This window comes from Mesoplodon densirostris, chromosome 3 (assembly GCF_025265405.1).
Source record: "Mesoplodon densirostris isolate mMesDen1 chromosome 3, mMesDen1 primary haplotype, whole genome shotgun sequence".
Lineage (NCBI taxonomy): Eukaryota > Metazoa > Chordata > Mammalia > Artiodactyla > Ziphiidae > Mesoplodon > Mesoplodon densirostris.
Window position 1 is genome coordinate 92363750 of NC_082663.1, and position 17497 is coordinate 92381246.

Below are 17497 nucleotides of genomic sequence, written 5' to 3' on the forward strand. Positions count from 1 at the left end.
CAATGCAGGGGACGCGGGTTCGAGCACTGGTCCAGGAGAATCCCACATGCTGTGGAGCAACTAAGCCCGTGTGCCACAACAACTGAGCCTGCGCTCTAGAGGATGCGTGCCACAATTACCGAAGCCCATGTGCCTAGGGCCCATGCTCCACAACAAGAGAAGCCACTGCAATGAGAAGCCCACACGCTGCAACGAAGAGTAGCTCCCTCTCACCGCAACTAGAGAAAGCCCGCACACAGCAACAAAGACCCAATGCAGCCAAAAATTAATTAATTAATTAATTAGAAATAAATAAAAATAAAATATATTAAACCTACTGTTGCTTATATGTTATTCCTATACTTTAATAAGTAGACATCAGTAGTTAAGATTCTACACTCAGAGGAAAACAATGAGGAAAGAATGCACACAAAATTGGAAAGTAAGTAATATTAGGGAATCAGGTATTTCTGGCTCTTCCCAACCCTGAGCTACATACTTCTTTGTGAAAAGAGAAACAAAATGGTACATATTAAGGTGAGTAATGCCTTTATGGCAATACCATTAAATATACCATTCTGTCAACAAGAAGAGATCAAAAGGGAAGTTTCCAACTGACGGTTAGATATATAATGAAATTCCTACAAAGACAAGGAGGATAATTGAAATGGCTTCTTGCCTGAAATCAAAGGCACTTATAAAGCATGCTGATTTCTACTAGCTAATTTATATTATCTAGAACAATAAAAAGTAAGCACTAAAATTAGTAAATCTGACAGCCAAGGTAAATGAGTAGAATCATAGCTGAGAGTCCACTGGACTGTGGGTTTCAAAATCTTCTCTGCTGAGATATTGGGTAATTCACTTAGACTCTCAATGCCTAGTCTGTGGAATGGTGGATAATAATAGCACCTACCTTTTAGGACTTTTGCAAAGATTAAATAAGTTATTGTGTCTAATATAGCTAAAGCACTGATCATTGTGCAATGCAAATAGTCTAAACATCCAGATGAGAGGATACAGGCATCTTTTTAAAATTCAATGAATCCATGGTATACGTAAATTGTAAGCAATATGTGCAATGGCAAAAACTTTATTTTATAGCCATTTTTATTGCTGGCAGAAATATAAAAGGCAAAAAATGGAAAACGTTCAGTAAAGGGGCTGAGAAGGAAAGGAAAGGCCACACTTTCTCTGTTTTTCCACTCCACTCTTTTTCCATCATAAACTAATATACCCATCTTTTTGTATCATATATAAATTTGAAATCCAAAAATGATTATATAAATATAAGCTCTTAAATATTGCCATAATGAACAGTTTGGGAAGTAAAGAGGAAAGAAGAAAAAGACATTATAATTTTACTTGTCTCTTTGTCTCCTGTTCTTCTAGCAAAGCATCAGTTCTTTGCATGTTCAATTTCTGTTATGTGTTCTCTGTATCCTGCCTGGTGTCCATAAGTCTTTTACCTCCAAACATATCAGAGAAGATCTAGACCTAATTTATAAGGTCTGAAATACATATCTTCCAAAAATGCCGTGGCTGACTCATGAATATCTTCATGCTCATTTTCTAACAGTTCATAAACAAAATTAAATAAGGAAAAAATATATTTTTGCAAGTAATACCATACTTAATTTCCAATGATATATATACACATACATGTCAATTGAGATATAGACATATGTATATATTTCTTTATTCTTAAAATTATTCTTCTTGCTTTTCTTTGCAATAAAACCATTAGTTAAGCTAAATTTCTTTGACTAATAATAAATTTTGCAGCAGGCAACCTTGATCATCACAGGAAGTAGAACCATATGTTTTCTAGGACCTTATGAAACATGAGCTACATAAACATAGTTTCCCATCTTATGGCTCTAAAATGACACAGAATACTGAGAGAACAACTCATCTTCTCAAATCAGGCAACAGTTTAAGAATTATCAGTCAGTATTTTTAAATGGAAAAGTGGCATTTAGCAATCCTTAAAATAGAGAGGAGAACATTTCTCCAAAGAAGATATACAAATTGCCAACAAACACATGAATGGATGCTCAACATCACTAATCATTAGAGAAATGCAAATCAAAACTACAATAAGGTATCACCTCACACCAGTCAGATGGCCATCATAAAAAATCTACAAACAATAAATGCTGGAGAGGGTGTGGAGAAAAGGGAACCCTCTGGCACTGTTGGTGGGAATGTAAATTGATACAGCCACTATGGAGAACAGTATGGAGGTTCCTTAAAAAACTAAAAATAGAACTACCATATGACCCAGCATTCCCACTACTGGGCATATACCCTGAGAAAACCATAATTGAAAAAGAGTCATGTACCACAATGTTCATTGCAGCTGTATTTACAATAGTCAGGACATGGAAGCAACCTAAGTGTCCATCGACAGATGAATGGATAAAGAATATGTGGCACATATATACAATGGAATATTACTCAGCCTTAAAAAGAAATGATTTGTAGTGAGGTGGATGGACCTAGAGTCTGTCATACAGAGTGAAGTAAGTCAGAAAGAGAAAAAAAATACCGTATGCTAACACATATATATGGAATCTAAAAAAAAAAAAATGGTTCTGAAGAACCTAGGGGCAGGACAGGAATAAAGACGCAGATGTAGAGAATGGACTTGAAGACACAGGGAGGGGGAAGGGTAAGCTGGGATGAAGTGAGAGCATGGAATTCACACATATACACTGCCAAATGTAAAATAGATAGCTAGTGGAAAGCAGCCACATAGCACAGGGAGATCAGCTCGGTGACCACCTAGAGGGGTGGGATAGGGAGTGTGGGAGGGAGACACAAAAGGGAGGAGATATGGGGATATATGTATGTATAGCTGATTCACTTTGTTATAAAGCAGAAACTAAAACACCATTGTAAAGCAATTATACTCCACTAAAGATGTTAAAAAAAAATAAAGAGAGGAGAAAAGCTATATATACTCAGAAATAAGTGCAAACTTGATTTTTAATTAAATGTTATTTTCTTACATAGTTGGTGAAACTGTATTTTCTCAAACTATCTCCATCTGCATATCAAGCAATAATGTAATGTCCACATTTAGAGGAGATTAAAATAAGCTACCAAACGAGAATATTCTGTAATAAAACCAAATGGCCTGTTTAGCTCCTGAAACAGATATCATGTGGCTAGATGTACTACATGTAGCAATTAAAACACATTAAAATTATTTTAAAACTTACCTTTGCAAGCTTTATTTCAACTGAGTATAAGTACGTCTTTAGGAACGCATCACAACAGAGTCTATATAAAACTGATTCCGCAAAAATAATAAGGCAGGCAGATGATCGTAATCAAAGGTAGCATGGTCCAGGGAAGCATAAAGCATATTTAAAGCTTCTGAAATATTAAAAAGTATAATTTATAAATTATGCTGCTTTTCTACATACTACAATTAAGTCTTCTAATTAACTATCTGCTCAGTCACCAAGACCACATTGTGGTTTTAAAATATTCACAAAGTCTTTGACATCCCTCCCATCAAGAGGTGAAGTCTACACCCCCTTCCCCTTGAACCTGAGCAGGCCTTGTGACTGCTTTAACTAATAGAATGTGGCAGAAGTGACACTGTGTGACTTCCAAGGCTCGATCAGAAAAGGCAATACAGTTGCCCCCTCTACCTCGTTGTCAAGATACTACCTTTGTAATTCTAAGCTGCCATGTAGGACATTCAACTACTCGGAAGTCACTAAGCTGGAGAGACTACAGAGGTGGGGGAGGGTGGGGAGGGGGAAGAGGCAAGGAGAGAGAGAAATGCCCTAGGAGCTCCACCTCTTCCACCCAACACAAAATAGATCACGAGGCCACATATATAATGGTGGGGAAATAGGACAGAACTGGATGACAAAAGACAGTGCTCAAGATAAGTGCTAAAGAAGAGAAAAGTAGAAGACTAGAAAATCAAAGCAGAGGAAATAAGGCCCAATGGAGCTGAACAAGGAAGAATATAGCGCTAAGGCCCTACAGAACATTGCACCTCACGTCATTACAGGCATACCTCATCTTATTCACTTTGATTTATTATGCTTTGCAGATATTGTATTTTTTACAAATTGAGAGTTTGTGACAACCCTGCGTCTAGCAAGTCTATCAGTGCCACTTTTCCAACAACATTATTTTTTAATTAATGTATGTACATTTTCAGACATAATGCTATTCCACATTTGATAGACTACAGTATAGTGTAAACATAACTTTTACATGCACTGTGAAACAAAAAAATTAATGTGACTCGCTTTATTACAATATTCACTTTATTATGGTAATCTGGAACCAGACTCACAATATCTCCAAGAATGTGCCTATACAAAGATTTTGAGGCGCTTTCATGAACAAAACTGAGGTTTAATTGACAAAGAAGAGCAAGGGGCTGCTGGTTGTTGGTAAGCCAAGATTGTTTACTTCAATATCATTTAAACATTTAATAGGGTCAGGTTGTGGACAGCACTGTGATGAAGTGCCATAAAGGCAAGTTAAATACAAAATCATTCTTATTCTTCCTGTTGCTTGAAAGCTCCAGATAGCACTACAAAACCCAATTTATAAGGGAAAATACTCTCTGACCTCATATGGTTAACATTCTAAAACTCATTTTAAAAGGCATACACATAAAATTTAGAATAATATAGAAGAAACTTTATTTCCTTAAAAATAATGTTTTTTAATGTTTTTTAGATTGGTTGGAGGGTGGTTTAAAAGGAGACAGAAATAAGTGATAAATGAAAAGGTAATGAGTAAAATGGCTGTTTAAAACAAGTGAAAAACAAATGGCCATTTGGTTAATGTTTTATGAGTAAGAATTATAAAATGCAGAAACGAATTTCTCTAAAGTATAGTGCCTAGTGTTATTGAAAATCACTAAATGACATTTTATATTACTTTTTAATTAGTTACTAATTTTAGAAAAAAGCAATAAAGACTGTGCTGAGCAAAAGTTTTTAAAACAATCTCATAATTAAAAAGTTGAGCAGCCAAATTCATAAATTCAAAATTACAAAAGGACCTTTCATAATGAAACATTATCAGGTATTTCAATAGAGAAAGGTAGATTTTCCTTGGCTCCTGCACAATTTCTAAATATTAAAGTTGTCAAATTATGCCTTCACTGCTAATATAGAAAACACTTACGGTAACTAAGAAGAGCTTAGTTAGAGGACATACCATCTTGGATTTCTCCTTTGCACTGAGCCAGATATACTACTTCAGTCCATGTCATAGGAAGATGCACATGCCTCCTAGTACCTAAGGTTTTGAGACCCAATTTCCTCTGTTATGGGGAAGATAAAAGAGGCAAACAAAAATGTACAGCTTTTAAATTTAATATATATTTATTTTTATTATCTATATTTTATTTATTCTATTATTTTATTATTTATAATTTATTAATATTTTACTTCTTTTTATTGAATATAGTTGATTTACAGTACTGTTTTAGTTTCAGGTGTACAGCAAAGTGATTCAGTTATACATATACATCAATAAATATATATTCTTTTTCAGATTCTTTTCCATTATAGGTTATAACACGACAGTGAATATAGTTTCCTGTGCTATACAGTAAGTCCTTGTTGTTTATCTATTTTATATATAGTAGTGTGTATCTGTTAATCCCATACTCCTAATTTATCCCTCCCTGGCACTTTTCCCTTTGGTAATCATAAGTTTGTTTTCTATGTCTGTGTGTCTGATTCTGTTTTGTAAATAAGTTAATTTGTATTATTTTTTTAGATTCCACATGTAAGTGATATCATATGATATTTGTTTTTCTCTGTCTGACTTACTTCATCTAGTATGATAATCTGCAGATCCATCCATATTGCTGCAAATAGCAATACTTCATTCTTTTTTATGGATGTGTAATATTCATATATATATATATATATATATATATATATATATATATCTCACATCTTCTTTATCCATTCACCTGTCAGTGGACACTTAGGTTGCTTCCATGTTTTGGCTATTGTAAATAGTGCTGCTATGAACATTGGGGTGCATGTATCTTTTTGCATTAGACTTTTCATCTTTTCCAGATATATGCCCAGGAGTGGAATTGCTGGATCATATGGTAACTCTATTTTAAGTTTTTTAAGGAACCTCCATACTGTTTTGCATAGTGGCTGCACCAATTTACATTCCCACCAACAATGTAGGAGGATTCATTTTCCTCCATGCCCTCTCCAGCATCTATTATTTGTAGACTTTTTGATAATGGTCATTCTGATCAGTGTGAGGTGATACCTCACTATGGTATGGATTTGCATTTCTCTAACAATTAGTGATGTTGAGCATCTTTTCATGTGCCTGTTGGCTATCTGTATATCTTCTTTGGAGAAACATCTAGTTAGGTCTTTTGCCCATTTTTTGATTGGGTTGTTTGGGGTTTCTTTGATATTGAGCTGTATGAGCTGTTTTGTATATTTTGGAAACTAAGCCCTTGTCAGTTGCATCACTTGCAAATACTTTCTCCCAGTTCACAAGTTATCTTTTCATTTTGTGTATGGTTTGCTTTGCTGTGCAAAAGCTTATAAGTTTGATTAGGTCCCATTTGTTTATTTTTGCTTTTATTTCTATTGCCTTGGGAGACTAACCTAACAAAATGCTGGTATAATTTATGTCAGAGAATGTTTTGCCAATGTTCTCTCTTAGGAGCTTTATGGTGTCATGTCTTATATTTAAGTCTTTAAGTCATTTTGAGTTTATATTTGTTTATGGTGTGAGGGTAACTTCATTGATTTACATGTGGCTGTACAGTTTTCCCAATACCACTTGTTGAAGAGACTGCCCATTGTATATTATTGCCGCCTTCATTGAAGATTAATTGACTCTATGTGTGTGGATTTACTTCTGGGCTCTCTATTCTGTTCCACTGATCTATATGTCTGTTGTGCCAATACCACACCGTTTTTGATTACTGTAGCTTTGTAGTGTTATCTGAAGTCTGAGAGGGTTATGCCTCCAGCTTTGTTCTTTTTCCTCAGGATTGCTTTGGAAATTCTGGGTCTTTTGTGGTTCCATGTAAATTCCAGGATTCTTAGTTCTAGCTCTGTGAAGAATCTCATGGGTAATTTTATAAGGATAGCATTAATTTTGTAGATTGCTTTGGGCAGTATGGCCATTTTAACAATATTAATTCTTCCAATCCAAAGCATTGGATATCTTTCCATTTCTTTGAATCATCTTCAATTTCCTTTATCAATGTTTTATAGTTCTCAGCATGTAAGTCTTTCACCTCCTAGGTCAGGTTTATTCCTAGGTATTTTTTTTGACATGAGGTTAAATGGGATTTTTTTTTTTTTTACTTTCTCTTTCTGATATTTCCTTGTTACTGTAAAGAAATGGAACAGATTTCTGTATGTTAATCTTGTATCCTGCTACCTTGCTGAATTCATTTATCAGTTCTAATAGTTTTTGTGTGGCGTCTTTAGGGTTTTCTATATAGAGTATCATATCATCTTCATACAATGACAATTTTATCTCTTCCTTTCCAATTTGGATACCTTTTTTTCTTGTCTGGTTGCTGTGCCTAGGACTTCCAACACTATGTTAAATAGAATTGGTGAGAGTGGGCATCCTTGTTTTGTTCCAGAATTTAGCAAGAAGGCTTTCAGCTTTTCACCAATAAGTATTATGTTGACTGTGGGTTTGTCATAAGTGGCTTTTTATTATGTTGAGATAAGCTCCCTCTATACCCACTTTGTTGAGAGTTTTTATCAGGAATGGATGTTGAATTTTATCAAATGCTTTTCTGCAATGACCATGTTGTTGTTTTATCTTTTCTTTTGTTGATGTGGTTTAAAACATTGATTGATTTGCATATGTTGAACCATCCTTGTGACCATGGGATGACTCCAACTTGATCATAGTGTACAATCCTTTTATGTGTTGCTGGATTCAGTTTGCTAATATTTTGCTGAGGATTTTTGCATCTATATTCAAAGATATTGGCCTGTGATTTTCTTGTTGTTGTTTTTTTTTTTTTTTGGTAGTGTCTTTGTCTGGTTTTGGCATCAGGGTGATGGTGGCTTCAGAGAATGACTTTGGGAATGCTCCCTCCTCTTCAGTTTTTTGGAAGAGTTTGAGAAGGATAGGTATAAGTTCTTCTTTGTAGGTTTGGCAGAATTCCCCAGTGAAGCCTTCTACTCCTGGACTTTTGTTTGCAGGGAGTTTTTTATTACATATTTCAGGGTCTAGTGATCAGTCACTTCAAATTATGTTTCTTCCTGACTCAGTTTTAGTAGGCTGTATGTTTCTAGAAACTTGTCCATTTCTTCTAGGTAGTCCATTTTGTTGGCATATAACTGTTCATAGTATTTTCTTGTGAATATTTTGTATTTCTGTGGTATCAGTTGTTATTTCTCCTCTTTCATTTCTCAATTTGTTTATTTGGGTCCTCTCTCTTTCTTCTTGGTGAGTCTGGCTAAAGGTTTGTTGATTTTGTTTACCCTTTCAAAAGCCCAGCTCTTTGTTTTATTGATCTATCTATATATTTATTTATATATATATATGATTGATATATTATTATTTATATTTTATTATTAATTCTATTATTTGAATTTTATTTATTACTATTTTATCATTTATTTTCATTTTTATTTATTCACTTATTTATTTGTATTATCCCTTTATTCTGAAAGTCATTCTATGAGGCTGATGCTCTTAAAGCTGTATATTTTTGCGTTTATTATATTTATTTTTTGACATTTTATGTAAACTGTATTAGTGTTAAAATATAGAGAATGTTAATATTCTGAGTAATATCAGTGTCTGCTGAAAATAATTTTCACTCTTTCTTTCTAGGGATTACTTCTGTCTCATTTCCTCACCAAGAGAATGCATCTCTGATTTTAAAAGGGTAACTATATTGAAAAAAATAGCTTGATGCAAATTTTCTGGAAAACTCCGGCTACTTCACTGTGGATGGACTGAAGTTAGTGAACATAAAAGAGATATGAAGATTTCCCCCCTTATATTAATGTGACCATTCCTGGGGCTGCCCCAGTTGGCCAACTGAAGAGAAACTCACTGATGAATGTACCTGCTGGCAACTATCTGCATGCAAAGCTAATAAAGTATATTCTTTTTTCTAATCAACTTTTTTCATGGATTTTTAAAAAATTTTTAAATATATGGTCAGTCATGAGCCAAAATGCTGGGAAATAACAGCCACAAAAAAAAGTTGGCTTAATTTATGCTTCAGTTTTGTGCAGCTTTTATTTCACCAGTTATCTAGTGTTAAAGCAAAATCATATGTATATTATATCTCTGCCAAAACTTAAACTGGATCTAATGAAGAAAAGGTAAAACAGGACTTATTTTAATTTCTGTTCTGTTTTTATATGTATTTGAAATTTTGTGAATTAATGACATATTCTTAAAGAATGTATTTTCTACAAGTTAGGTGAATAGTTTGTTACAGAGAAAGAACAGAGTACTCTGTGCATGTCTAGTGAATGTTTAGGAGACCCTTCTTTCCTCTTTAGGAAACATCATATATCAGTTAACATTTTTTTAGTAAAAAGTGTAATTTTCATAAACAAAAATTTATTTACCAGCCGTTGATATTTTGCTGTGGGCTCTCGGATTAGTGCCAACAACTATATTCTCCAATAATTTATGAAGAATCTTCATCCAAAAAGCCATTTGACATTGAATAATTTGGTCATAAGTTTTAACTTTAATTTGCATTAGTATTTTTAACTATGTCTACTTATGATTAAAGAAAGGTGTATTCTTATCTTTTTCTTTCAATATTTTAGAACATGTAATTATCCACCAACTGGAAGAGAAAGTTCACATACTTAGTAATCAATAGTGTGCCATTACCTTACATTTGATAAGGTTTTTTCTAGCTATGTCCAACAGTTCTTCCTCCTCTTTTGGATTTTTTGTTTGGTTGGGTCTCAAGATGAATTCTTTTGTGATTGAAAATGGTGGCCTAAACCAAAAAAGAAAAAAAAATCAATAATTATAGCTATCACTTCCAAATTTTAATTAATCAAATATCCAGTGGCTAAGTGTATCTATTTTCTGAAAAAGCACTTTACCTTAATGAGAAAGTTTCACACACACAAAAATCAGTAAAAATATTTATGTACATATATGTGTGTGTGTGTGTGTGTGTGTGTGTGTGTGTGTGTGTGTATATATATATATGTCTCCTAGATTGATCTTATCATACTCTTGGATTGAGAAATATAATTCTCATGACATTGAAGAACTTTGTAGCCTTTGAAAAAAATCCAGCATAGCTTCATTATGTGGAAGACTGATTTAACTCCTCACGTATTTCAGTGTTGGTTCAATTTAAGCTCCGTGCAAGTGGAATCAGTCGAACTGTGTCTGAAGTAAAGTAGGCAGGACAGAAAAGATGTATGTAGTAAGGTCAGAGAGGTGACAAGGAGCCATACTAACTTTGGATGAGATGGGAATCTATTGCAGGGTTTTGATAAGATGAGTGGCATAATTCAACTTATATTTTAACAAGATCATTCTGATGTTGTGTTGAGAGCTGGAGTGTGGGGAGGTAGCAAGGGAGAGAGCACATATACACTTAGCTGAGAGGTAATTTGGCTTGGATCAGAATTATAGCAAAGTAATTAAAGTGAAGAGTTTGGATAATGGATATATTTTGACATTAGCTCCAACCAGACTGCCCAATGAATTAGAAATAGGCATGAGAGGGAAGAAAAAAAAAAAAGGAGTCATGATTGAACTGAGTAATGGAAAGGAAAGGATAGAATTGCTGTTTACCAAGATGGGAAAGGTTGCTAGAGGAGCAGATTTGAGGTGAGGGTAGAGAATAAGTTCAGTATTGGACATGTTATGTTTGAGATGACCATGGCCATCCAAATGGAGATGCAGAGTAAGAAGTTAGATATGAGTCTGAATTTGGGGGAAAGGTTCAGGCTAAATATATCAATTTTTGAGTCATTAGCACACATATGGCATTTAAAGTCTTGTGAATGGAAAGGATTCCATGGGCAAAGTGTAGAGAGGGTAGACAAGTATTTCAAAGAGAAGTGAGAAAAGTTGAGGCTGTATGCAAGAGAATGAGTAAAGTGATTATAATGATGTATCATGGCATTTAAAATGGCATGGAATCAAAAGTGATATCAGAGGAATAGAAAATGGGTAGTAGAGTCAATGAGTTGTTTATGTGATAAAATAATTGTTGGAGTCATACGATTAAAAGGAGTGATCTGAGAAAATAAAACATCTTTCAACAACTTACTGTATTTATAATTTACTGAATTAGTTGCTCTGTGGCATATAGGAAAAAAACATGAATAAAAATCAAATTTTGCCTCTGAGTGACTCATAGTCCAGTTGGGAAGCCAGATGTATGTAAAAGTAATCACAGTGCCACATGATCACAGGATAAGCAGAGATAAAACCATGATGCTCTGTAAACTAGAGCCAAATAGACATCCCAGTGAAGAACAATTAATGAAATGACCAGCTCTTTAACTGCCACCCTAAAGGAGGCATTTATTCAGTCATTCAATCAGTAAGCATTTATTGACTATCTCTATGTATCAGGTGCTACTAACCTTGGAACTGGGCTACAACGGTGAAACCAACAAACAACCTTGCCCTCAAGCAGCGTATAGCAGAAGAGTTGAGGTGTTAGAACTCACAAAGTCTGCTAGAATTGGGCATTTGAAATGAATAACTTCATTCTTGACTACCTGCTATCTTGCTTTTGGAGATATGAGGTTAGATGTATATGGTAAAGATTGGCTGAAAACTCTTCTCAAGAGTCATCTGGGATGACATATCTTTGATGGACATGGACCTACTCTTCGCGAAGTGTCCAAAATAGCTTCAGTCTTCCCATTTGTACAGAGTATTATGGGAATAAGATAGTCCCTTTATCCATTTAAATTTTTCTAATTTTCGTTAGAAATTAGATTCTTTAAAAGTATTAACATAGGGCCTCCCTGGTGGCGCAAGTGGTTGAGAGTCCGCCTGCCAATGCAGGGGATACGGGTTCGTGCCCCGGTCTGGGAGGATCCCATATGCCGCGGAGCGGCTGGGCCCGTGAGCCATGGCCGCTGAGCCTGCGCGTCCGGAGCCTGTGCTCCGCAACGGGGGAGGCCACAACAGTGAGAGGCCCGCATACCGAAAAAAAAAAAAAAAAAAAAAAAACGTATTAACATAACAGTGCTGTTTACAACAAACCAAACATTCAGGGATGCATCCCAACACTACCATCTCCAATTCTACCCATTAGAAATAGCCAAGATTAATGGGTCAGTGTGTATCCTTCATATCTTTCTCAATACTCACAAATATAAACCAACCTATGTGTACTGTTTTTAGTAAATAGAACCATGTATGCAACACTGTAGCATGCTTTCTTCATTAAATTTATCAGACATTAAAGTTCAACTGACCCTAACATGCAGTAGTATGGATGTACCCAACAAATGCAACAATGTCTTTATTGACTGACACTTCCCATCACTTCCAGTATAATTTTGGCCATGCTAACTGATGCTGTAATTTTTTTAAATCCTTGTACATAGGCCTGATATTTAGTAGGTGCACACTATTCTGATTTATCAATCTCCACACTATATCAATAGTTAAATATTTTGATTACCACCTCTGCTTGTAAATATATCTATATAAAGACATCCTAAGAGAATTAGAAGGCAAACCTTCAAAGGAAAGAACATATTTTCAACACATCCAACTGACAAAGGGCTCATATCCATAATATAACCAGAATGTATGAAGAACTCCCAAACAATAGAAACATAGAGAAGAGGCTTAAACAGGTAATTGACAAAAGAAGAAATCCATGTGGCCAATAACTATGTTAAACAATGATTAACATCATAAATAGGGAAACTCAAATTAAAACCATCTCGTTTAAGCAGATTTCCCTACCACCGACCACAGAAACCCCTCCAAACACACAAAGACACAGCGTCCCCCCCCACACACACACAAATACACACACTATACACACTCCAAACACACAAATACATACACTATATCCAAGGGAAAATGGATATAGAGAAAAATGCATTTGTATCATTTTATTTTTAAAGTAGAGTAAAGCCTCAGGGTAAAAATAATATCTAATAAAATTTCTACGCTTAGAATATATTTTATAAATAATTTTAGTTTTGCCAATTCTCTTTCAGTATGGTTGAGGCCTGTAGTGAATCATTAAAAATATGGAAAGCTAATGCTTTCCAGCTTCCTGTACAGAGATTGAGTACCTTAACTGGACTCCCTCAGCTCATGTCAATAAATATTTAACAGGAAATAAATATAGCTTTTTAAACTATTTCTTGCCCATCACAAATAGGGGTTATACAAATTAATACTTATTTAATGATAAATACAACCCATGATAAGAAGCAAAAGGAAACTTGAAAAAGTAAATATAGGCATGTGAAAGGAAAATATATCTTAACTTCACACATTCTAATTTCTTTAAACTATCAAAGGATTTCACAAAGATAAATGTAATCTACTGTAAGTATATAAGTGCAGTCCTGTGGAAAGGTAATGAGTTAAGGTCATCATGCCAATTTCATATAAGGGAAATATACTAAAGTCTTCTGACTGCACGGATATCAATCCAAATGACTTTATGTTATCTGTGAATTCAGAACTTTTTTTTAGCTGACAATTCATTTGTTCAATAAACATTTAATGAAAGCCTCCCACATACAAGATATTTCACTAGATATAATGAGGGCTAAGAGAGGAATCAGGCCTGGCCTCAGTAAATTCACATTCTAGGAGGGAAGTGAGACAAATCACAAATGATGTAACATAAAGGAGACACACTGAAGAAAAAAAAAAAGGAAATAAAATCCTGTGGCGAGTTCAGAAGGTCATGATTCCAACACTTCCTGATGCTATAATCTTTGCTTAATCATTTACTCTGTGTGAGCTATAATTTTCCATCTGTGGAAATGAGGGCAAAATTTGCAGAATTTTGAAAAACAATGAACTGGAACACGTTGTCTAGTTCCTTACATAGATTCAGCACTGGATAACTATTAGTTATAAGAATTACTGTTTTTGGTTAAAGATTCAAAAAAGCTTCATTGCAGAAGTGGCACTTGAGCTGTACCTTGATATGAAGATAGGAACTAGAATGTGACAGAATGGCAGTTATCCTTTCAAAATCTTTTCTCTGTTTCTTCCTGGTCACATAATCACGCAGCTAGTGCCTATATTTCCCAGTCTTTCTGGCAGGTTGTGAGGAGATACAATATATGCAAATTTCAGGTCACCTTTAACTTAAAGACAGGCCACTTTCCCTAGAATAAAACTTTTCTTCCTTCCAGTTGACTGGAATACAAAAATGGTGCTGAATTGGCTTTGATTAGGCAGATCAGTACAACTATGAGATAATGAGGGTTGTGAGTTTCTCACTGACCGCAAAAGCAGAGCTATCCTGTCAGCCTACACCCACTGGATTCATATGTCAGATAAATACACTTCTATCTTACTTAAGCCTCTGAAATTAAGACCTCTTTTTATAGTCACTTCAAATTTACCCTAACACAAGTAGAAACAAAGAAAAAAAAACAGTCTTAATGTAGCATAGAGACAGAATGCTTAAAATCAAGATAGGAAATGAAGATGGAAATGTTAGGTTGAGACACATACAAATGGCATTGAATGGTAGTCTGTGGTAGACTTAAAGCTACCTACATCAGTATCTATTCTCCTCCCTTTCTTACTAAAATATTCTTTCTTGCAGTTAGGTATGCACAGATGTCTAAGGTTTCAGCCAATAAAACATAAGTAAATTCAGAGAGCTCTGGAAGTCTCCTGAAAAAGTGTATAAACCCTTCTTCTATCCTTCCTCTATTCTGCTGCATGTAGCACAACTGTGATGTCTGGATTTTCAGCAGCCAGGATAGAACATGAAATGCCCTCAGGAGTAAGTCATGTGTAGCAGACCAGCTAGTTAAAAGGAATCTAAATCCTGGATCACCATACCAGCTCTGGACTGACTATATTCAGAGAAATAAACTATTTTTAAGTATCATTGCTATTTTAGATTCTCTTAGTTGCAGTGGCCACCAATTCTATATTACACATAGACTTTTGAGTTTTATTTGATAAATAAGAGAATTATTCAGCAGAAGAGTGATGAGATTACAGCTGTGCTTCAGGATGACTAAACTTAAAGTCCGATGTTGAATGGTTTGGAGTGAGGAGTGACTACTGATAAAAAGTTGGACAATTATTTGAACAATTTAGGTAAGTAATAAAGGTCTGAACTACAGTTTGGGCAATAATAATGACAAAAAGTAAATGAATGTGAGAGATTAGCTGGAAGTTAAATCAATAGGGCTCGATGACTACCAAGATGTGAGAAAAGAAATTGTGAGGGTGGACATAGAGATAATCTTACGGTTTTGAGCCAACATGATTAGTAGTAGAGAGTTGTCATCAAGACAATTAGATGGAAAAATCTGGGCAGATGATCTGTGCCATTCTGGATGTACTGACTGTGATTTACCTGTGAGACAACCAAGTGCAGAGATCTATAATCTAAGTGAACTTGTGAGGCAGACATTAAGTGGATAAGATCTGGAAATAAAGACTTAAGATTCACCTACATACTCAAAGCTATGAAATCTCAAGAGGAAGAGTACTGAGAAAAAAGAATCAAGGGAGATCTTTGGACAAATCCTACAGGTAGGAGGCAAGAGGAAAAGAATGGTAAATATGATAGGCGATTCAGGGAAATACTACAATGGAATTCAAATATTTGTACAATTTGGGGTGTAAACTCTTTCTCTGAGAATTGTTCATCACTCATAGTCCCTGCTGGGCCAGTGGGTCTAACTTCGACATTAGCACCATTTGGCTCCATCCTCCCCTACCTTGGCCATAGCTGACAGGGTCACAATAGACATCTGGCTCACCCTAGGCCAATCCAATCTTCTCTTCAGGGATTTTAAATAATAAGCTAATAATTCTAATTAGTTGATGTCAGAGTTGATAGTTTATGTGGAGTCAAGAGGTGGCTTTCGTTGAAATGTTGTTCAAGACAACAAAATACCCTAAAGCACAGAGCTTTAGAAAAAGATATGTTAGTATTCTGTCATGTTTTTCATGATATGCCTTTGTCTGCATTATATCTTGTTTGCTTTTCCTTTGCAATTTTTCCTCTGATCCCACTTAATGAATATAGAACATGCTCACTGTTTATTCCATATATTTTGGAACCATTTAACTAGATAATAAGGGTACTGCATAGGTAGGGATTGCTCTATTTGTTGGCTGTCGGAAAAATGGAGAATATTTTACGTATTAATTTATAAGTGTGATTTACAGATGATGGTCTTTCAGCATGTATTATGCAATACAACTCTCACGTACTACTAGTTAATGTTATATGCCTCTTCTTTATGGGTATGTAGTTTTATAGCAATATGTTCACCATCGTAGCCCTGATCCATGTTTGCTGGATGATTTACTGATGTACAGCCAGAGTTTGTAGTCTAGTATAGATACAGACTATACCTGTTGATCATTTTATCTCCATTGTCTCTTAGAGACACTGAATGAATAAATGAGACCTGGTTATACCTTCCACTCTCAAGTTCCACAAGACAGCCCTACATCCTTCCATTACATTTTTCTTTTGCTTCAGTTAAGCTGAATGTGTGCCTGTTCCATGCAAACAAACAATCCTAGACTGAGATACCAAGCAAGAATAGATTGAAGATGCAGACCATGATCAAAAATGTACATCTTGCAGAGATAAAAACTAAGGACAGTGAAAATATCATTAGAGTTAATGTTTAAGAAGTCAGTAGAGATCATTAAGAGAGTACTTTTACTAGATAAATAAAAACAGAAACCAGATTTGATAGTGCTAATAAACAGATGAATTAAAAAATTAATCTGGCTATACCTTTGGTAAATTTGGTATTATGGGAAGGTGAAAAAATGGAACTGAAACAGATAGAAATTTTGAATAACAACTAACTTGGCTGGTACTTCCTAAAAACCAAAAGTACCAGCACAATTAGAGAACAGTCTAGCCCTTTCAGGTATGTATATGATACAACTGAATGTGTAAGGAATTCAGGAACAGATTTATTAACCTAAAAGGCATAAAGAGTTGGTGGGAATTTCCTGGCAGTCCAGTGGTTAGGGCTCTGCACTTCCACTTCAGGGGACATGGGTTCAATCCCTGGTGGGGGAATTAAGATCACACATGCCGCTCAGTGCGGTCAAAAAAAAAAAAAAAAAGAGTCAGTGATAATGGCCATATATATAAATTTACTCTATAAATGCCTCCCCTAAATTTATCATCCGTGATACACTGATCTTGGGTATGGGCTTTTGAAGTCAGACACTGAAAATATATTTTGTCGTTCCTGATACCTGTGTAATTGATTACAGCATTTTCATATTGTGGATATCCAACAGGCTTTATGGTATGAGGCCAGAAATTGCCACTCAGATTCAC

At 35.0% G+C, this 17497-nt stretch overlaps 1 protein-coding gene across 1 annotated transcript in view; it reads right to left on the reverse strand.

Annotated features, from left to right (window-relative positions):
- TMEM232 (transmembrane protein 232) overlaps positions 1 to 10490 on the reverse strand; it is a 224044-nt gene extending 213554 nt beyond the window's left edge. Inside the window, 5 exon segments of the mRNA XM_060094374.1 lie at positions 3207 to 3289; positions 3292 to 3363; positions 5185 to 5290; positions 9853 to 9964; positions 10441 to 10490. Of these exon segments, the coding sequence (XP_059950357.1) occupies positions 3207 to 3289; positions 3292 to 3363; positions 5185 to 5290; positions 9853 to 9964; positions 10441 to 10490 (423 nt within the window).
- Positions 10491 to 17497: the final 7007 nt, after the last annotated feature.